Source organism: Neofelis nebulosa, chromosome 2 (assembly GCF_028018385.1).
Source record: "Neofelis nebulosa isolate mNeoNeb1 chromosome 2, mNeoNeb1.pri, whole genome shotgun sequence".
In the NCBI taxonomy this organism is placed as follows: Eukaryota; Metazoa; Chordata; class Mammalia; order Carnivora; family Felidae; genus Neofelis; species Neofelis nebulosa.
The window spans coordinates 168,803,694-168,819,947 of NC_080783.1; the positions used below are offsets into that span (position 1 = coordinate 168,803,694).

The window sequence follows — 16,254 nt, forward strand, 5'->3', positions numbered from 1 at the left end:
AGACGAGGTAAAAACGTGACATGGGAGAAGCACATTAAATTTTTTTCTGGCTCTTTAAAAAAATTACAAATCAATGTCTACATTTAAGAGGATACTTTATAAAATACAAAGAATGTATATTAAAACCTTTAATCTCCTTCATTCAGTCCTATTCTTTTTCCCAGAGGTAACAGTTTAGAATTTATTTTCCAAAATTTACTGTATGCATTTATACATTAAGTATGCACACATAAGAATATATGGCTTTATACAAACATGAATGGAATCTCTTTGTTCCTACATTGGCTTTTTTCACTTAATTTGCTTTAGAGATAATTTCATATTAGTACGTGTAGCTCTCCCTCAATTACCAAAAAAATTATACTGTATTCTATTTTATGATGAACTAATTTTTATTTAACCACTCCACTACTGAAGAACATTAAGGTACTTTTCAGTTATACCAATTGACAGCCAACATTGTAGTGAATATCCCAGTACCCAGAGCATATACCACATTTGTGATTTTCCTTTAAAATTATAAGTTATTCTAACTGAAGACCTGAGAAGGCCTTTCAAGAAAGTAAACAAGAGTTCAACCTCTGCCAATTATCATTAGCTCAGATATTTTGGGGTAGTTTGCAAATATTCTGGATAGATTACTTACATAGGCTCTTTTTTAAAAATACGGTTCTATATGTATTGCAAAGCATTATAGTATTGTCAATAATTCCTTTGCTCAATTATTTTCTATTATGATTCAATAATTCAATAAATTAATTATATTCTTAATAAAATATTACAGAAGATATTTTCCTTAAATAATCAGAATGTATTTTAAGTGTCTTAATTTTAGTTACTCTTTCAATTTAAAGGCTGGTCATAACTTAAGCTTTAATTAGTCAATAAGCATTATTTGCTTTCATTAAATTAAAAATTAAAGTAAAACTGATTATAGAAAATATTCAATACAACTCCAAAATATTAATACTGAGCTCTCACTTACATGATAAGCACACACTGGGCAACACACTTGCCAAGTTCAAGTATGGATTTTTACTGAGCCGTATTTCTTTTGGTGGTTCTCCCAATAGTGAAGTCTGATTCTTAGAAGCAGCCTATTTATCAAAAACAAAAGAGTAGGTGCTTACTAGGAGGTACAAGAAAATAAAGATACATAAAGAGTAATGCCAATTCTTCAATAAATCCAGTCCAGTGTAATAAAAATCTATGGAACCTTATATTTGAACATATTAAGTTATGGGATATTTCTGGATATTGATTAAAATTATCACATTCCACTTGTTATTTTTGTCAATTAGTTGTTTTTTTTTTTTTTTAACTATTCTAGAACCATAAAACTTCAGAACTGAAAGAAAATTAAAGGCCTTCATATAAATCCTTCTCATTTGAATTAGGAGAGAATTCATCTTCATAAGAAAAGACAAATCCCATACCTTTTTTCCAGAAATATTGTTATCCACATTTTCTTATTAAGATTTCTATTTTATATTGTACAGCTACAGCCAAATGATAAAGGAAAGCTTATTTATCTTTGGTTCTAAGAATAATACCAAACAAAATCAGTGGACTTAACAAGATCCAAATACACATTTAGATGATAACCCTAGAAACATTTCTTGAAAAGATATGCTAGCAATATAATTTTATATAACAAGGTATAAGGGTATTTCTTTATTTCTAATATTTCTTTAATACTATTTCTAGTATTTGTAGTATTTCCTTAAATGGAAAGGGCTGATTCTTCAGATCATTTCAATTTCTTCCAACAAAATTTTGTGCTTTTCGTTCCCTGTTGGTAAAAATTTTTAAAGACAACAATTCAGATTACTATAATAAAGTTAAAGCTAGCAGCTAAGTTTTAATTTCCAAATTAATTTTTATTTTGTTCTCCAAACAGAATGAAGAAAGTATAATCTGAAGTGCTTATTTCTATATTTGAGAGCCAGAGCTCCTTTTATTTGTTCCTTATCTGGCCAACATTACTGTATTTCGATTGAGAAATCTATCTTGCATCTCTTCATAAGCCCCAAAGTAGGGCTTGTGATATGTAAATCACAGATGTAAATGTATTCATCCATTCACATATGTTTACTGAATGTTCACTATGCTTCAGGCACTGTGGTATTGATAACACCAAAATGAGTAAGGCAGGAATACTACCCTTAAGAAATTCACAGTCAAGCAGATACAATAGCTCAAAAGAAGTCTGAGGTGGAACCCTAAGATTCTAGGTGGGAGCTAAAACCATTAGATGTTTGCCAAAAGAAAGTATATAGCACCAGAAAAGACAATGCCTTAGAATTCAGTAACTGAGTAAAGGTAGCCAGCAAAGTACTCTCAGATTTTGTTTCTAAAGTACTTACATGGCCAAGGTAATCAGATTCTATCCTATCAGGGGTTCTCTAGCTATGAAAGAGAATCAATCATAAAATTTTAAAACGTACAGAGTCTGCCAACAAAGAAAAGCCCTGGACCAAATGGCTTCAATGGATAATTCAATAAGACATTTAAAGAGGAATTAAAACCAATTCTTCTTAAACTCTTCCACAAAACTGACGAAGAGAAAATACTTCTTAACGTATTCTATGAGACCAGCATCACCCTAGTACCAAGGCCAGACAGACACTACAAAAAAGAAACTACAGACCGATATCGAGTATCACTATTTGTGCTAAAATCACCAACAAAACACAAGCAAGTCAAATTCAGTGGATTATTAAAAGGGTTATATGCCATAACCAACTGGGATTTATTCACAGAACACAAGGACAATTCAACATACAAAAATCATTCAATGTAATACACTACATTAACAGAATGGAGAAAAAACCCCACATGATCACCTCAAATGATGCAGAAAAAGCATCTAACAAAATTCAGCACACTGTCATGATTAAAATTCAACAGGCTCAACATATTAGGAATAGAGGGAACTACCTTAATACAACAAAAGTTATATATGAAACATTACACTCAATGGTGAAACACTGAAATATTTCCCTCTAACATCAAGAACAAGACAAAGTTGTCTGCTTTCACCACTTCTGTTCAACATAATATTAGAAGTTCTAGCCAGAGCAATTAGGCAGGAAAAAGAAATAAAAGGCATCCAAACTAGAGTGGAAGAAGTAAAATGGTCTCTGCTTGCAGATGACATGAAAACCCTAAGTAGCGCACACACACACACAGACACAAACTGTTGGAGTAAATGAATTCAGCAAAGTTGCAGGATATAAAATGAACATGCAGAAATCAGTTACATTTCTACACACTGATAATGAACAATCCAAAAAGAAAGTTAAGAAAACAATTCCACTTACAACATAATCAAAAAGCATAAAATATAAGATTAACCAAACCAAGAAGGAAAAATACCTGTCTACTAAAAACTACACAACATGGCTAAAAGTGATACTTGAGCAGAAATCTCAATAAAGTGAGAGATTAAGCCATGAAAACATCTAAGACTGCACTGTCTGACACGGTAGCCACTATCTACACATGAATACTCAGCATACAAAATGTGAACAGTTTAAACTGAGCTGTTTGTGAAATGTAAGATATATACTAAATCGCAAAGAATTAGTACCAAAGAAAGAATGCAAAGTATCTTAGTAGTTCAGTATATATTACATTTGGTAATAGTATTTTGAATATGCTGAGTTAAATATTAAAATATCAAAAAACATTGCTGAAATAAAAGACATAAATAAATGGAAAGATATCCTATGTTCATGGGTTAGACGACATATTGTTAAAATGTCAATATTAACCAGAGTGACCTCCAGATTCAATACAATCCCTATCAAAATTCTAACTTTTCTTTGCAGAAGAAGAAAAATCTATCCTAAAATTCATATGGAATTTCAAGGGACCCCCAAAATAGTAAAAACAATGTTGAAAAAGGTGAAAAATAAGAACAAGAATAGAGGGCTCATACTTTGTGATTTCAAACTTACTAAAAAGCAACAGTAATCATAACACTACAGTATTGGCATAAAGACACACAGACAAATGGAATAGAATAGAAAGCCCAGAAATAAGTCCCTGCATATATAGTTAAATAATTTTTGACAATAGTCAATGGGGACAGGACAGTTTTTTCAACAAAAGTGCTGGGAAATCTGGGTATCACATGTAAAAGAATAAAGTGGATCCTTACCCTACACCACATACAAAAATAAACTCAAAAATCAAAGACCAAAATTAAGAACTAAAATTATAGAATTCTTAAAAGCTTAGGTGGAAGGCTTCATATTTGCCCATGAATTTTTGGGTCTGACACCAAAAGCAGAAGCAAAGAAAGAAAGAAAGAAAGAAAGAAAGAAAGAAAGAAAGAAAGGAAGGAAGGAAGGGAAAAGGAAGGAAGGAGGGAAGGAAGAAGAAAAGAGAAGGAAAGGAAAGAAAGAAAAGGAGGGAGTGGGGGAGAGAAAGGAAGGAAGGATGGAAGGATCACATGTTGGGTCACAAAATAAGTCTGAACAAACTTAAGAATACTGAAATCATATTGAGTACTGTTCTGACCACAGTGGTATGAAACCAGAAATCAAAAACAGGAGAGAAACTGGAAAATTTATATATGAATAAATTAAACAACACATTCCTGAACAACCAATAGGTCAAAGAAGAAATCAAAAGAGAAGTCAAAAAGGATCTTGACACCAATGAAAATGGAAATATAACATACCAAAACTTATGGATGCAGCAAAAGCAGTTCCAAGAAAGAAGTTTATAGTAATGCGTACGTGAAGAAAAAAAGATCTCAAACAACCTAACATTATACATCAAGGAACCAGAAAAAGAAACAAACTAAGCCCAAAATTAGCATAAAGAAGAACACAGTAATGATTAAAGCATAAATAAATGAAATACAGACTAGAAAGATCCATGAAACTAAGTGTTGGCATCTTGAAGAGATAAACACAACGGATAGACCCTGACTAGACTAACCGAGAGAACAAGAGAGGACTCCAATAGTTACAAATGAAAGAGGAGACATTAAAACTGATACCACAGAAATACAAGGGATTGTAAGAAACTATTACCAAGAAATATTTGCCAACAAATTGGATAACCTACAAAGAAATGGATAAATTCCTGGAAACCTATACCCTATCAAGACCAAATCATTACAAAAATAGAAAATCTTATCAGACAAATAATGAAGTAAGGAGTAGTCAAAAACCTCCCAACAATGAAAATAACAGGACTAGATGGCTTCACTGGTAAACTGTACCAGACATTTAATGAAAAATTAATGCCATTTCTTCTGAAACTCTTCCAAAATGTTCAAGAGGAGAGAATACTTTCCTAATTTATTTAATGAGGCCAGCATTACCTTCATACCAAAGCAAGAACACTGCAAGAAAATGAAATTACAGACCAATATCCCTGATAAACACAGATGCAAAACTCAACAAAATACTAGCAACCCAAATTCAGCAATATATTAAAAAGATTGTACATCATTATCAAGTAAGATAGACAACTCAGAAATAAACCCACACATATGCGGTCAATCTTTGACAAGGGAGCCAAGAATTCACAATGGAAAAAAGGACATCTCTTTAATAAATGGTGCTGGGAAAATTGGACGTCCACATGCTAAAGAACGAGAATGGACCCTGATCTTACACCACACACAAAAATTCACTCAAACTGGATTAAAGACTTAAATATAGGATCAGAAGGCATAAAACCCCTAGGAGAAAATATAGGAAAAAAACTCCTTGACATTAGTCTTAGCAGGGACTTTTTGGATATGACACCAAAAGCAAAGGCAACAAAAGTAAAAATAAACAAGTGGAACTACATCAAACTAAAAAGCTTCTGTACAGCAAATGAAAACACAATCTACTGAATGGGAGAAAAGCAATATGACCATAATGAGAAACAGTATAGAAGTTCCTAAAAAAAATAAACAATTGGGGCGCCTGGGTGGCTCAGTCGGTTGGGCGGCCGACTTTGGCTCAGGTCATGATCTCGCGGTCCGTGAGTTCGAGCCCCACGTCAGGCTCTGTGCTGACAGCTCAGAGCCTGGAGCCTGTTTCAGATTCTGTGTCTCCCTCTCTCTGACCCTCCCCCGTTCATGCTCTATCTCTCCCTGTCTCAAAAATAAATAAAACGTTAAAAAAAAATTAAAAAAAAATAAACAATTACCGTATGATCCAGCAGTCCCATTTCTGGGTATATATTCACAGGACATGAAATCCCTGTCTCAAGTGTCATCTGCACTCTCATGTTCACTGAAGCACTATCCCCAACAGACAAGATATGAAAACAACAGAACTGCTCTTTGATGGGTGAATAAAAAAAAGTGTGTATATATTCAGTCTTAAATAAGAAAGAAATCTTGCTATTTGTGATAATGAGGATGGACCTTGAGGGCATTATGCTAAATGAAAAAAGTCAGACAGAGAAAAACGAATACTGTATGATCTTATTTACATGCAGAATAAAAAAAAGAAAAGAAAAAACAAGCTTATAGATACAGAAAACAGATGGGTGCTTATCAGAGACAGAGGTGAGCAAAACAGGTGAAAAAAGTCAAAAGGTACAAACTTCCAGTTATGAAATAAATGATGGGGATGTGATGTACAGGATGGTGACTATAGTTAATAAAACCACGTTGCATATTTGAAAGTTGCTAAGAGAACAAATCTTAAAAGTTCCCATCATACACAAAAAATTATAATGTATGTATGTATGGTAATGAATATTAACTAGACTTACTGGGGTGGTCATTTTGTAATATGTGTGATATGTATCAAATCCTTATATTGTATATCAGAAACTAATATAATGCTGTATGTCAATTATACCTTAACAAAAAAATTTCTTAAAAACGTAAGTCTAAAAATCTAAAGTTGAATGAAACCAATTATGTTTAACAAAATCAAATTTCTTGCTTCATTCTTGGAAAACACACTTTGAAATTACCTGGCCCAAACCCCTACTGTCAAAAGAGGAATCACTTTACAGCAATCTGTACCAATGCTCATTTCATGTCTACTTAATTGTTTTCAGTGACAGGACAGTCACATCTTAGTGAAAGAATCAAGCTTTTTGTTTGTGTGAAAGCTTCAACTGCTCTTTGTTGTATTAAGCCTAATATACTATTTTGTTGTATAAAGCCTAATGCTTTACTGTAGCTCATAGCTACTGGACTAGTTCTGCCTACTGGTTAAACACAAAATACCCTGTGACTAGTCTGAGAATATATTTTTTAAATAGATATCCAGCTTGTCTTCTCTTTCAGGGTTACATGTCTCCATTTCCCTCAATTTTTTTTACAGAACCTGTTTTCCTGGCCCTGCACCACTTTGGCTGTTTTCCTCCTGAAAGACTCTGCCCATTATGTGAATCACCCCAGATCAAGCTTTTCTAAAGAGCTGGTGCTTTCTGTGCAAAAAGATATAGCATATTCATATATGAGTTCCAATTGTTTAACTTCCCTCAAAAACCCCCCAAATTAATACTGCAGATAAATTTTTAAAACTCATTCTACAATATCTGCCTTAGCTTTCTCAATGAACAATTGTAGGGCATCCCATCCATATCTGCTGCTATGACTAGCTGACAATAAAACCACCTCCAAATTAATCTAATTATTTTGACATTTCAATACAGCCAACTACATGAATTTTTTTTCCTCACATGCTGCTTATAACCTGAGTTTTATAATACTTACAAACCAAAGGGTACTTCAGGGTATGAATATAAATTAAATGTACTTTATTCTGCCTACCAAGTTTAACATTTACAAATGTCACTGGTCTAAGAACAAATAAAATAATTGGGTAAAACTTCCAGAATTAAAACAGAGATTAGATTCTTTTGAGCAGACCAGAGTTTAATAACTGACTTCGACATTTTTCAGATAAAATTGGTTTTGCCTTTACATATTAAACTAATACCTAGTTACAGAGTATAAATTTAAAGTAGAAAAAATTAACATTTTGAAAAGCGTTATTATTTCATTAGAAAGCCTCATAAATAACATCATATCATTAGACAAGTATTAATGATACTCTTAAGCTTTTCCAAACTACAAATTTTGAACTTGGTTTATATTTCATTTCTAAAATATCAAGCATTTGTGAATATTAGAATTCTGAATTCTAATTGAAATACTGAATTTTAGAAAAGTATCTAGAAGAATAAAGAATCCATATTTAAGTTATTTTACATACTTAAAAAACTCATTTTCTTCAAATTGAAATTATTTTATTTACAAACTGGTAAGTAATTAAGCATAGTCACAAACATCAGCTGGCATAACTTATCAAAAGATGGGTTGTTTGCTTATAATAACAGTTTTATGAGTGCAATATTTTCTTTTATTTTGAGAAGTAAATGCACACTATGAAAAAATCATGTCATTGATATATCAATCATCTAGTTTGTAATCCACATTTCTATACTTTAAGTATATTATTAACTTTCTTTGGAATTTAAAAATACTGAAGATACTTTATGATACTTCATAAATTACATTACCTGTAAAATAAGCCCCAAATTAGAATCCTCTAGAATTAGAATTTAAAAAATTTTAAAAGAATAGACATATATATTCCTGCGTATTATCTACATACATGTAGTATACACATGTATATGTGTGTACTTGTGTGTTTGTGTGTGTCTATATATGCATAAATACAATGTTCTTACCCCTGAACTTATCTCCGAGCCTCTTGGCTGACTCTGCTGTTGCTTATGGTGTCCTGTCAGCAAGCCTCCTGCAGTAAGGTTTGGAAAGCTCTGAAGATAAGCCTGTGACCCTGAGAAATTTCCTTCTGCCTTCCCCACCGAGGCTGGCTGTTTCTCCTGAGTATTCCCGTGCCCTGGCCCAGCTTGTCCAGCAATGTGCTGATTTGGAAAGAATGGTAACATGCCCATTCCAGCTGTTATAGTTGTTTGAGTTGGAATCAGATTAGATGCTGTAATAAACCACAAATGCAAAAAGGTTTGATTAGACAAGAGTTCTTCACAACAGTCCTTTGGATGTTTGTTAAGTTATGGGCAAAATGTGGAAAAAACTATTTTGTGCCCGTTAGAGAAGAGTTATATTTAAAACATGAAGTTAGTGGTTGTAAAGTAGCAGGTTTCCATATGGGGGTAATAAAAACAAACCCTATAACAGTAATCATGCTTTCCTTATTTTCAACAACTTCCAGGATAATCTCAAGGATATTTTTTAACTCCAAGTTTTAGCTGTATATTGTAAAATATGAGAGCAAAATGTGTATACTTTTTGGCACTTAAGTTACATCAGGTGCCTTTGTTTTAATGCCCAATCACTGTAATTTGCCTGCTTCCATAAATAATTAAGTCTTCAGCTGAAAAAATTCTCTGACACTTAAAAATAAAGTTAAATTAAATCCAATAATAGTTTTGGTCAGCCAACTTGTACCAGTTCATAACAGCTGACTATGGGTATCTTTTCCCAGCTCCTGAATTCAGTGTCTTCATGTGGGTAGTGTGCAATTGGCCATGACTTGTAGTGCTTACACATAGACCTCTACAAATGCTATGAAAATCAAGACTTTTTTTTTAGACCTAGAGAGCTGGTTTTTAAACATCAGCATAACCCTGGTTTAAAAAACTGTACTATTTGTGAATAGATAGGCACCAATTTAACACATGAAAGCTTTACATTTTTATTTACAGGAAATACCAAGAAATTCTGGAAGAGATGAAAATTTTAATAGGAAAATTTTGAACCATTCCACTTTTTAAAAATCTATGGCTCACAATTAGAAGAAAAGAGCTAATTTTGATAAGTACGTTAAGTCAAATTTATACTTTACAAATTCACTGAACAAATTTCTTAAATTATTTCTAGTACTAAATAGAGGTGGATACTTCAGTTCTTCTAGCAATGTATTTATTTGGACATTTTGAATTTTAAATGTTCTTAAAGCAGTTTATGCAAAAGCAAATAGCTTATTATTTAACCCAACACAAATAATAAACATCTGCATGAAGGGTGGGTGGCTCTCGGTTAAGCATTCAACTTCGGCTCAGGTCGTGATCTCACGGATAGTGGGTTTGAGCCCCACGTGGAGCTCTGTGCTGACAGGTCAGAGCCTAGAGCCTGCTTTGGATTCTGTGTCTCTCTCTCTCTCTGCCCCTCCCCTGTTCATTCTCTGTTGCTCTCTTTTAAAAATAAATAAACGTTAAAAAAAATTTTTTTAAACATCTGCATGAACTTTTAGTGATATAAAATTTAATTTTTGGAAAAGGCTCCATCATACCATAAAAATTTCTACACCTGTCTGTATACTAGTTTAACTTTCACCCAGTCAATTTAAACAATCAGAATTGGTGGATTTATTTGATCATTTGACTTGCTGGCTTCCTGCAAAGGCAAAATATACTACCCTATATTTAATTGACTTTTTTTTTAAATTACTTGTGGCCCTTCTCTTTTCCCAGCATAATCACTTAAGACAAATTTCAATTACACTTCAAACTGAAAGTTCCTTTCAAGTCGCATTCCAATAAGAAATCTTGGTATACCAGATGCTTTTGTTTTTCTAAAAAATAATTGTTTTGTTTAAATTTGTCATCTTTTCAGGGGCACCTGGGTGGCTCGGTTGGTTAAGCATCAGACTTCGGCTCAGGTAATGATCTCACAATTGTGGATTCGAGCCCCTCATCGGGCTCTGTCCTAACAGCTCAGAGCCTGGAGCCTGTTTCAGATTCTGTCTCCCCCCTCTCTCTGCCCCTCCCCCACTCGTGCTGTCTCCCTCTGTCTCAAAAATAAATAAACATTTTAAAAAAATGTTTAAATTTGTCATCTTTTCAGAAACACAGAGTACACATGTTGTTATTTTTCTTCGACTACTAGTTTGGAGATCACATTTAAAAAATAATACAAATAAATCATCAAAGTTTACCAAAATACCACATATTTCTTTAAAAGCTAAGGGTTTCTTATTCAGGCAAAAATTAAATGGATATCTATGTAATATGTTGTCAGCCCAGTGGGCAGCACGTCACTCTCAAAGGGATCTATGTCTTTGCCTCATGCTGCTGTGAACAGTCATCAAATATTAAAGCATATCCAACAGGGAAAATGTGATCTTGGCATGGAAGCAAGTCCATCAATAACTTATCAATAGTTTTCTTATATGAAAAATAGAAAAGCCAAGAGGGCTCTTAAAATTTTAAATGACTGAATAAAACTCAAATTTAACCTTTCTGTAAATAAAAGCAGAATATAGGTAAACCATCTTTAAATCTCAAATCTGATTGTTTCCAGACTTCTCAGTAAATGCATGTCATTTACTTTTATGTGCTTCTCCATGATGACCCAACTCTGTTTTCAAAGGAAGCGCTGACCCCATCCCTACTGTGGTTTGAAGTATCATGGCTGGGGGATCTCCAAGTAAGCCCGGTTTCTGCAAAAGAAGAAAAGAAAATAAGACTTCTGCTCATGGCAGCAGGATATCACCAAATGAAAAGGCTACACATGTGAATGTTCATAAACAATCTGACAGCCTGAATACAGAAAAGGAATGAACTCAATTCCAAAGAAAAAAACAATGCCATACTTACATTATTAGGAATATTCTCAAACTTCATTAATTGTTGCTGTGCCAATGGTACATGAGAAAGATTCTGAAGGAATAAATTAGAAGTATTACCCATAACTGTGCTCTGTGAAAATGATAAAGCATCAAGTTAGTTTAATTTTGAAAAGCTACTTTTCACAGAACCCAATTCATTTTAAAGTTCAGTTCTCCAGTTGATCTGAGCAAAAGCCAATAGCTTCTTAATATCCTACTTTCCTACTTCAGGCAATGCTAATTAATTCTTTTAATAATATACAAGATGTGATTATGTGGTCATAGAACTAACTCCAGATCTTTTTTTCTTTCATCCTTCTTCCTCCCCCAACCCCCTTTTGGCTTTATGTCAGTGTCATTCAATCATTTATTTATTCATTTAATCATCCAACACATATTTACTGAGCACTTACTGTGTGCCAGGTACAGTGCTACATAATGTGAAATACAAAATACGATCTGCCCTCACAGATCTTAGAGGTTCCTGAGGGAGGGAGACATTAATATTAAAAACATATAATTACAAATGGTGATGAGTATGTGAAAGAAAAATACAGGAGCTATGAGAATAGCTGGGGATTTGATTTAGGTTGGTGAATTCAAGGAAATTTTCCCTGAGGAACTAACTCTTGCACAGAGATCTGAAGGCTGTGGAGAAAGAACTAGGTGAAGTCTGGGGGACTTAGGTGGTATTGAGGTGGGGAGCATTCCAGGTAGAAGCAGCAGCAGGAGCAAAGAACAAGAAGAGAGCAAAGTCCTTCGAGGACCAAAAGCAGGCCATTATTGCTGGGATAGTGATACCCAATGAACAGGAGAGGCAGCAGAGGCCAGCTTGGATAGACCTTCTGGGCAAAATTAAGCATTCTTGTCTTAATTCTAAAATAAAGAGAATATCATCAGTACTCTGAACTCCCCTCTCATGTCACTCTTCGCAACTTATTATAATTAACATTTGTTTTCTATATTTGTTGAAATTCTTCAAGAACAAAGGACCATGAATGTTTTTGTTCAACGCTATAGCCTCAATGACCAGCACAGTGTCCAGTACATGTTAGATTCTCAATATGTTGACTAAATGAATGAATAAAGACCCTCTAGTGTACAAGGTCCTACGTTAGATTCCAAAAATGAAAAATAAAAGATAAACCTTCTCTTCCAAAGCTCAGTTTAGGACTACTCATTCATTAAGCTACATTCATCATCTATCATACATTAGGTTGGATTTGTAATTAGGCTTCTATATAGACACAGCCTTAAGCAGTACCAGAAATTAATGAGTAGCATTTATCTCCAATATTATGTTTATATACAAATACGTTTTAAAATACTTATCTGAAGAAGGTAAGAAAAACATTTTTATTCTTGTATGAATTATTTTCATATAGACTAAAATTTAAAAATTAAGAGTTCACATTCATTCATTTTTTTCTTTCTGTGAATACTTTGAGTTAAGACCACATAAGACTTGTTTTTACTACTTATTTCTAGAAAAATATGCCACAAAATACACCTCTCTTCCCTTAATGCCCTATAAACAGAACTATACTGCTTTGATCAGCTTAATTTGATCTGATGTCCTGTGTTTTCATGTAGCCATAGTTATTACTAAGAATTTTTTTTTAGAGATGAAATACTCATTTAACTTCTCAAGAATTTTAAATGTTAAGAGCAAACAAATGAGTCACTCCAAATGTTTGATACTTCAGTACTCAATGCCATTTATATACCTGATGTGCTTTATTCAGATGTAAAAATGCAGGGGAGATGGATGGATTCATCAGATGTGGCAAGCTGTGAGGTGTTCCAAGAACTGCTTTTAAGAAAATAAAATATTTAACTTCATGACATACACGGGATTCAAAAACAAATAAACTCCAAAAAGGGTAAATAAATATAGTTTTTAAAACTTTTAACAAGTTTATTGAAAGGTCAATTATATACTGACCTTGTCACACAAGAAGTAACAAGCTCCCTTCCCCGTGATTCAAAATCAGAATTTGATTTCAAATCCCAACACCTTCTTGTCAAGATAATAAAACACCAACCCTAGGCTTTCTCTTCTCTAGTTCTTCGAGCAACAAAACTAACTCCATGTATTAGAGTAAGTATAATACTAACTGAACCCCTGTCATTTGCTCCATATTTGTGTTAGATTTTTGGGGTATGTTGGCAGGGAGTAGAGTGGGTGGGAAAGCCAAGAACATACAGTCTTTTCCTTTGAAGAGCTTACAATCCATTTAAGAAGAGAATATATGTACATAAAAATATTTATATAATAAAAACAAAAGAAACAATACATAGTTGATAAAAGGAATAAATAGCCACACTTTTTACCAAGTTTGCCTGATGACAAATACCAGAGTATATATTAAAAGAGATGTTTTCAAAATAAATAATATATAGACAGAACCATGAGATAGAAAATATGTGAAGTAATTTCATCTAATTATTACAAAGCAACTAGGAATGGTCAGGCATAGAAAGTGCTTCAAAAAGCATTTCATCTTAGGGAGCCTGGCTGGCTCGGTTGGTAGAACTTGTGACTCATGTGGCTCTTGATCTGTGGGTCATGAATTTAAGCCTGACATTGGATGGAGAGCTTACTTAAAAAAAATAAAGAATTGTGTTGTCTTATTTATAAAAAAAAGAAAGGGAAAAAAATAAGTGCCTTAAAAAAAAAGCATTTAATCTAACAATCAAAAATATTTGAAATTCACATATAACATGTCTACAAGTTTATCCCATGTTTAAAAAAGCACAAGTTTTTATTACTTGCTAAACTAGTCCATCTTTGGAAAACTGTTCAAAAGTGTTTTCTTTGGTGGCACCTGGGTAGCTCAGTTGGTTGAGCTTCCAACTTCGGCTCAGGTCATGATCTCATCATCCATGAGTTCGAGCCCTGCTGACAGCTCAGAGCCTGGAGCCTGCTTCCAGATTCTGTGCCTCTTTCTGTCCCTCCCCAACTCATGCGCGCTCACACTTGCTCGCTCTCTCTCTCTCTCTCTTGCTTCCTCTCTCTCTCAAAAATAAAATTAGAGCAAATTGTTTTCTTTAGAAGGATCCTGTTTCACAACAGGTGGTAGGAAGATTAGGTCATTAGCTGAGTTGTTTATAAAGACAGATTGTTTATTAGGAAAGAGGGATAAAACGGTCATTTCATAACAATAAAGGGGTCATCAGGAGGATACAACAATCTTAAATGTGCCTCAAATAACAAAGCTTCAAAATACAGAAGGCAAAAATTTCTAGAACTAAAAAAGTAGACAAATCCACAATTATGGTTAGAGATTTCAACACCAACTCCTCTCTTTTTTTCAGTTAGTCACTGTATTTTGTTTTAAAACATTAAAAAATATTTTTTCACAGCTTTTAATGAAGACAGTATTTCCCAGTTTAAAACAACCACCACCAGAATCAAAACACTCTGGAAATGTCTACAGTCTCACATATAACTGCCTTTATCCTTAACTTCTTCCATTGTGCCCCATCCTCCCCTCAAGAAGTCCTGAACAACACTATCAATCAACAATATGTACAAAGGACTATAATACATCATGACCAAATGAGGTTTACCCTTGTAATAAAAGGTTGGTTTAACATTCAAAAATTAATGTAATTCATTATGCTAGCAGACCAAACAAAAACAAAAAACACATATGATGATCTCAATTAATGGATAAAAGCACTGGATAAATTCTAGCAATTATCACGACAAAATTTCTCTGCAATATAGAAATAGAAGGCAAATTTCTCAGCTTGAAAAAGCAAATCTGTGAAAAAGCTATAGCTAATATGACAGTAAAAGAATGAATGTTCTCTCCTCAAGATCAGAAACAAGGCAAAGATGTGCATTCTTACCAGTTCAATGCACAAATTATGCTGAATTTCTGTATATTGCAATAAAGCAAGAAAAAGAAGTAAAAGTCACACATATTGGAAAGGAAGAAGTGAAAATGTGTTTATTAGTGGATTACATGATTGTGTATATAGAAAATCCTAAGAACAAAACCTACAAGAAATAATAAGCTAGGTTGCAAGATACAATATATACAAAATCAAGTGTACTTTCATATGCTAGAAATAAGAAATTCGAAATTTAAATTTAAAGGCAATACTATTTAAAATAGTATCAAGAAATGTAAAATACTATGAATAACTGACAAAATATGTGTAATATTTGTACCTTGAAATTTACAAATTATTTCTGAGAAAAATTAATAAGACCTTAATTGAGAAATATACCATATGTATGGCTCAACCTCAACACTGTTGTCAATTCTATCCAAATTAGTATAGATTTAACACAATCCCAATTAAATTACTGACATTTTTTCATGGAAATTGACAGTCTAGTTCCAAAATTTATATATTAACACAAAGGACAGAGAATAGGCAAAACAAAATGAAGGATTTACACTCACTGATTTCAGGGCTTGTTATAAAGCTACATTTATCAAGACAATGCAGTACTGGGATAAAGACAAATGTTTAGATCAATGGAATGGAATGGAGAATCCAGAGATAGAGCCATACACACATACAGAGTGAACTGATCTTTGAAAAAAGGCGTCAAGCAATTCAATGGAAAAGGATAATCTTTTTTAACAAACGATGGTGGAACAACGGTAAAAAATTAACCTGCACCTTTACTTAGCTTCACACCATAAACAAAAATTAA

At 33.2% G+C, this 16,254-nt stretch overlaps 1 protein-coding gene across 2 annotated transcripts in view; it reads right to left on the reverse strand.

Annotated features, from left to right (window-relative positions):
• The window catches only part of RAVER2 (ribonucleoprotein, PTB binding 2), a 92,067-nt gene that overhangs the window by 29,811 nt on the left and 46,002 nt on the right, over positions 1–16,254 (reverse strand). Inside the window, exons 6-10 of one of the 2 annotated variants that reach the window (XM_058717121.1) lie at positions 13,304–13,389; positions 11,566–11,628; positions 11,297–11,408; positions 8,674–8,942; positions 986–1,097 (exon numbers count right to left, since the gene is read on the reverse strand). In XM_058717121.1, coding sequence (XP_058573104.1) covers positions 986–1,097; positions 8,674–8,942; positions 11,297–11,408; positions 11,566–11,628; positions 13,304–13,389 — 642 coding nt within the window. Of the gene's footprint in view, positions 1–985; positions 1,098–8,673; positions 8,943–11,296; positions 11,409–11,565; positions 11,668–13,303; positions 13,390–16,254 lie in introns of both variants that reach the window. The other variant, XM_058717120.1, reaches the window with a different exon arrangement.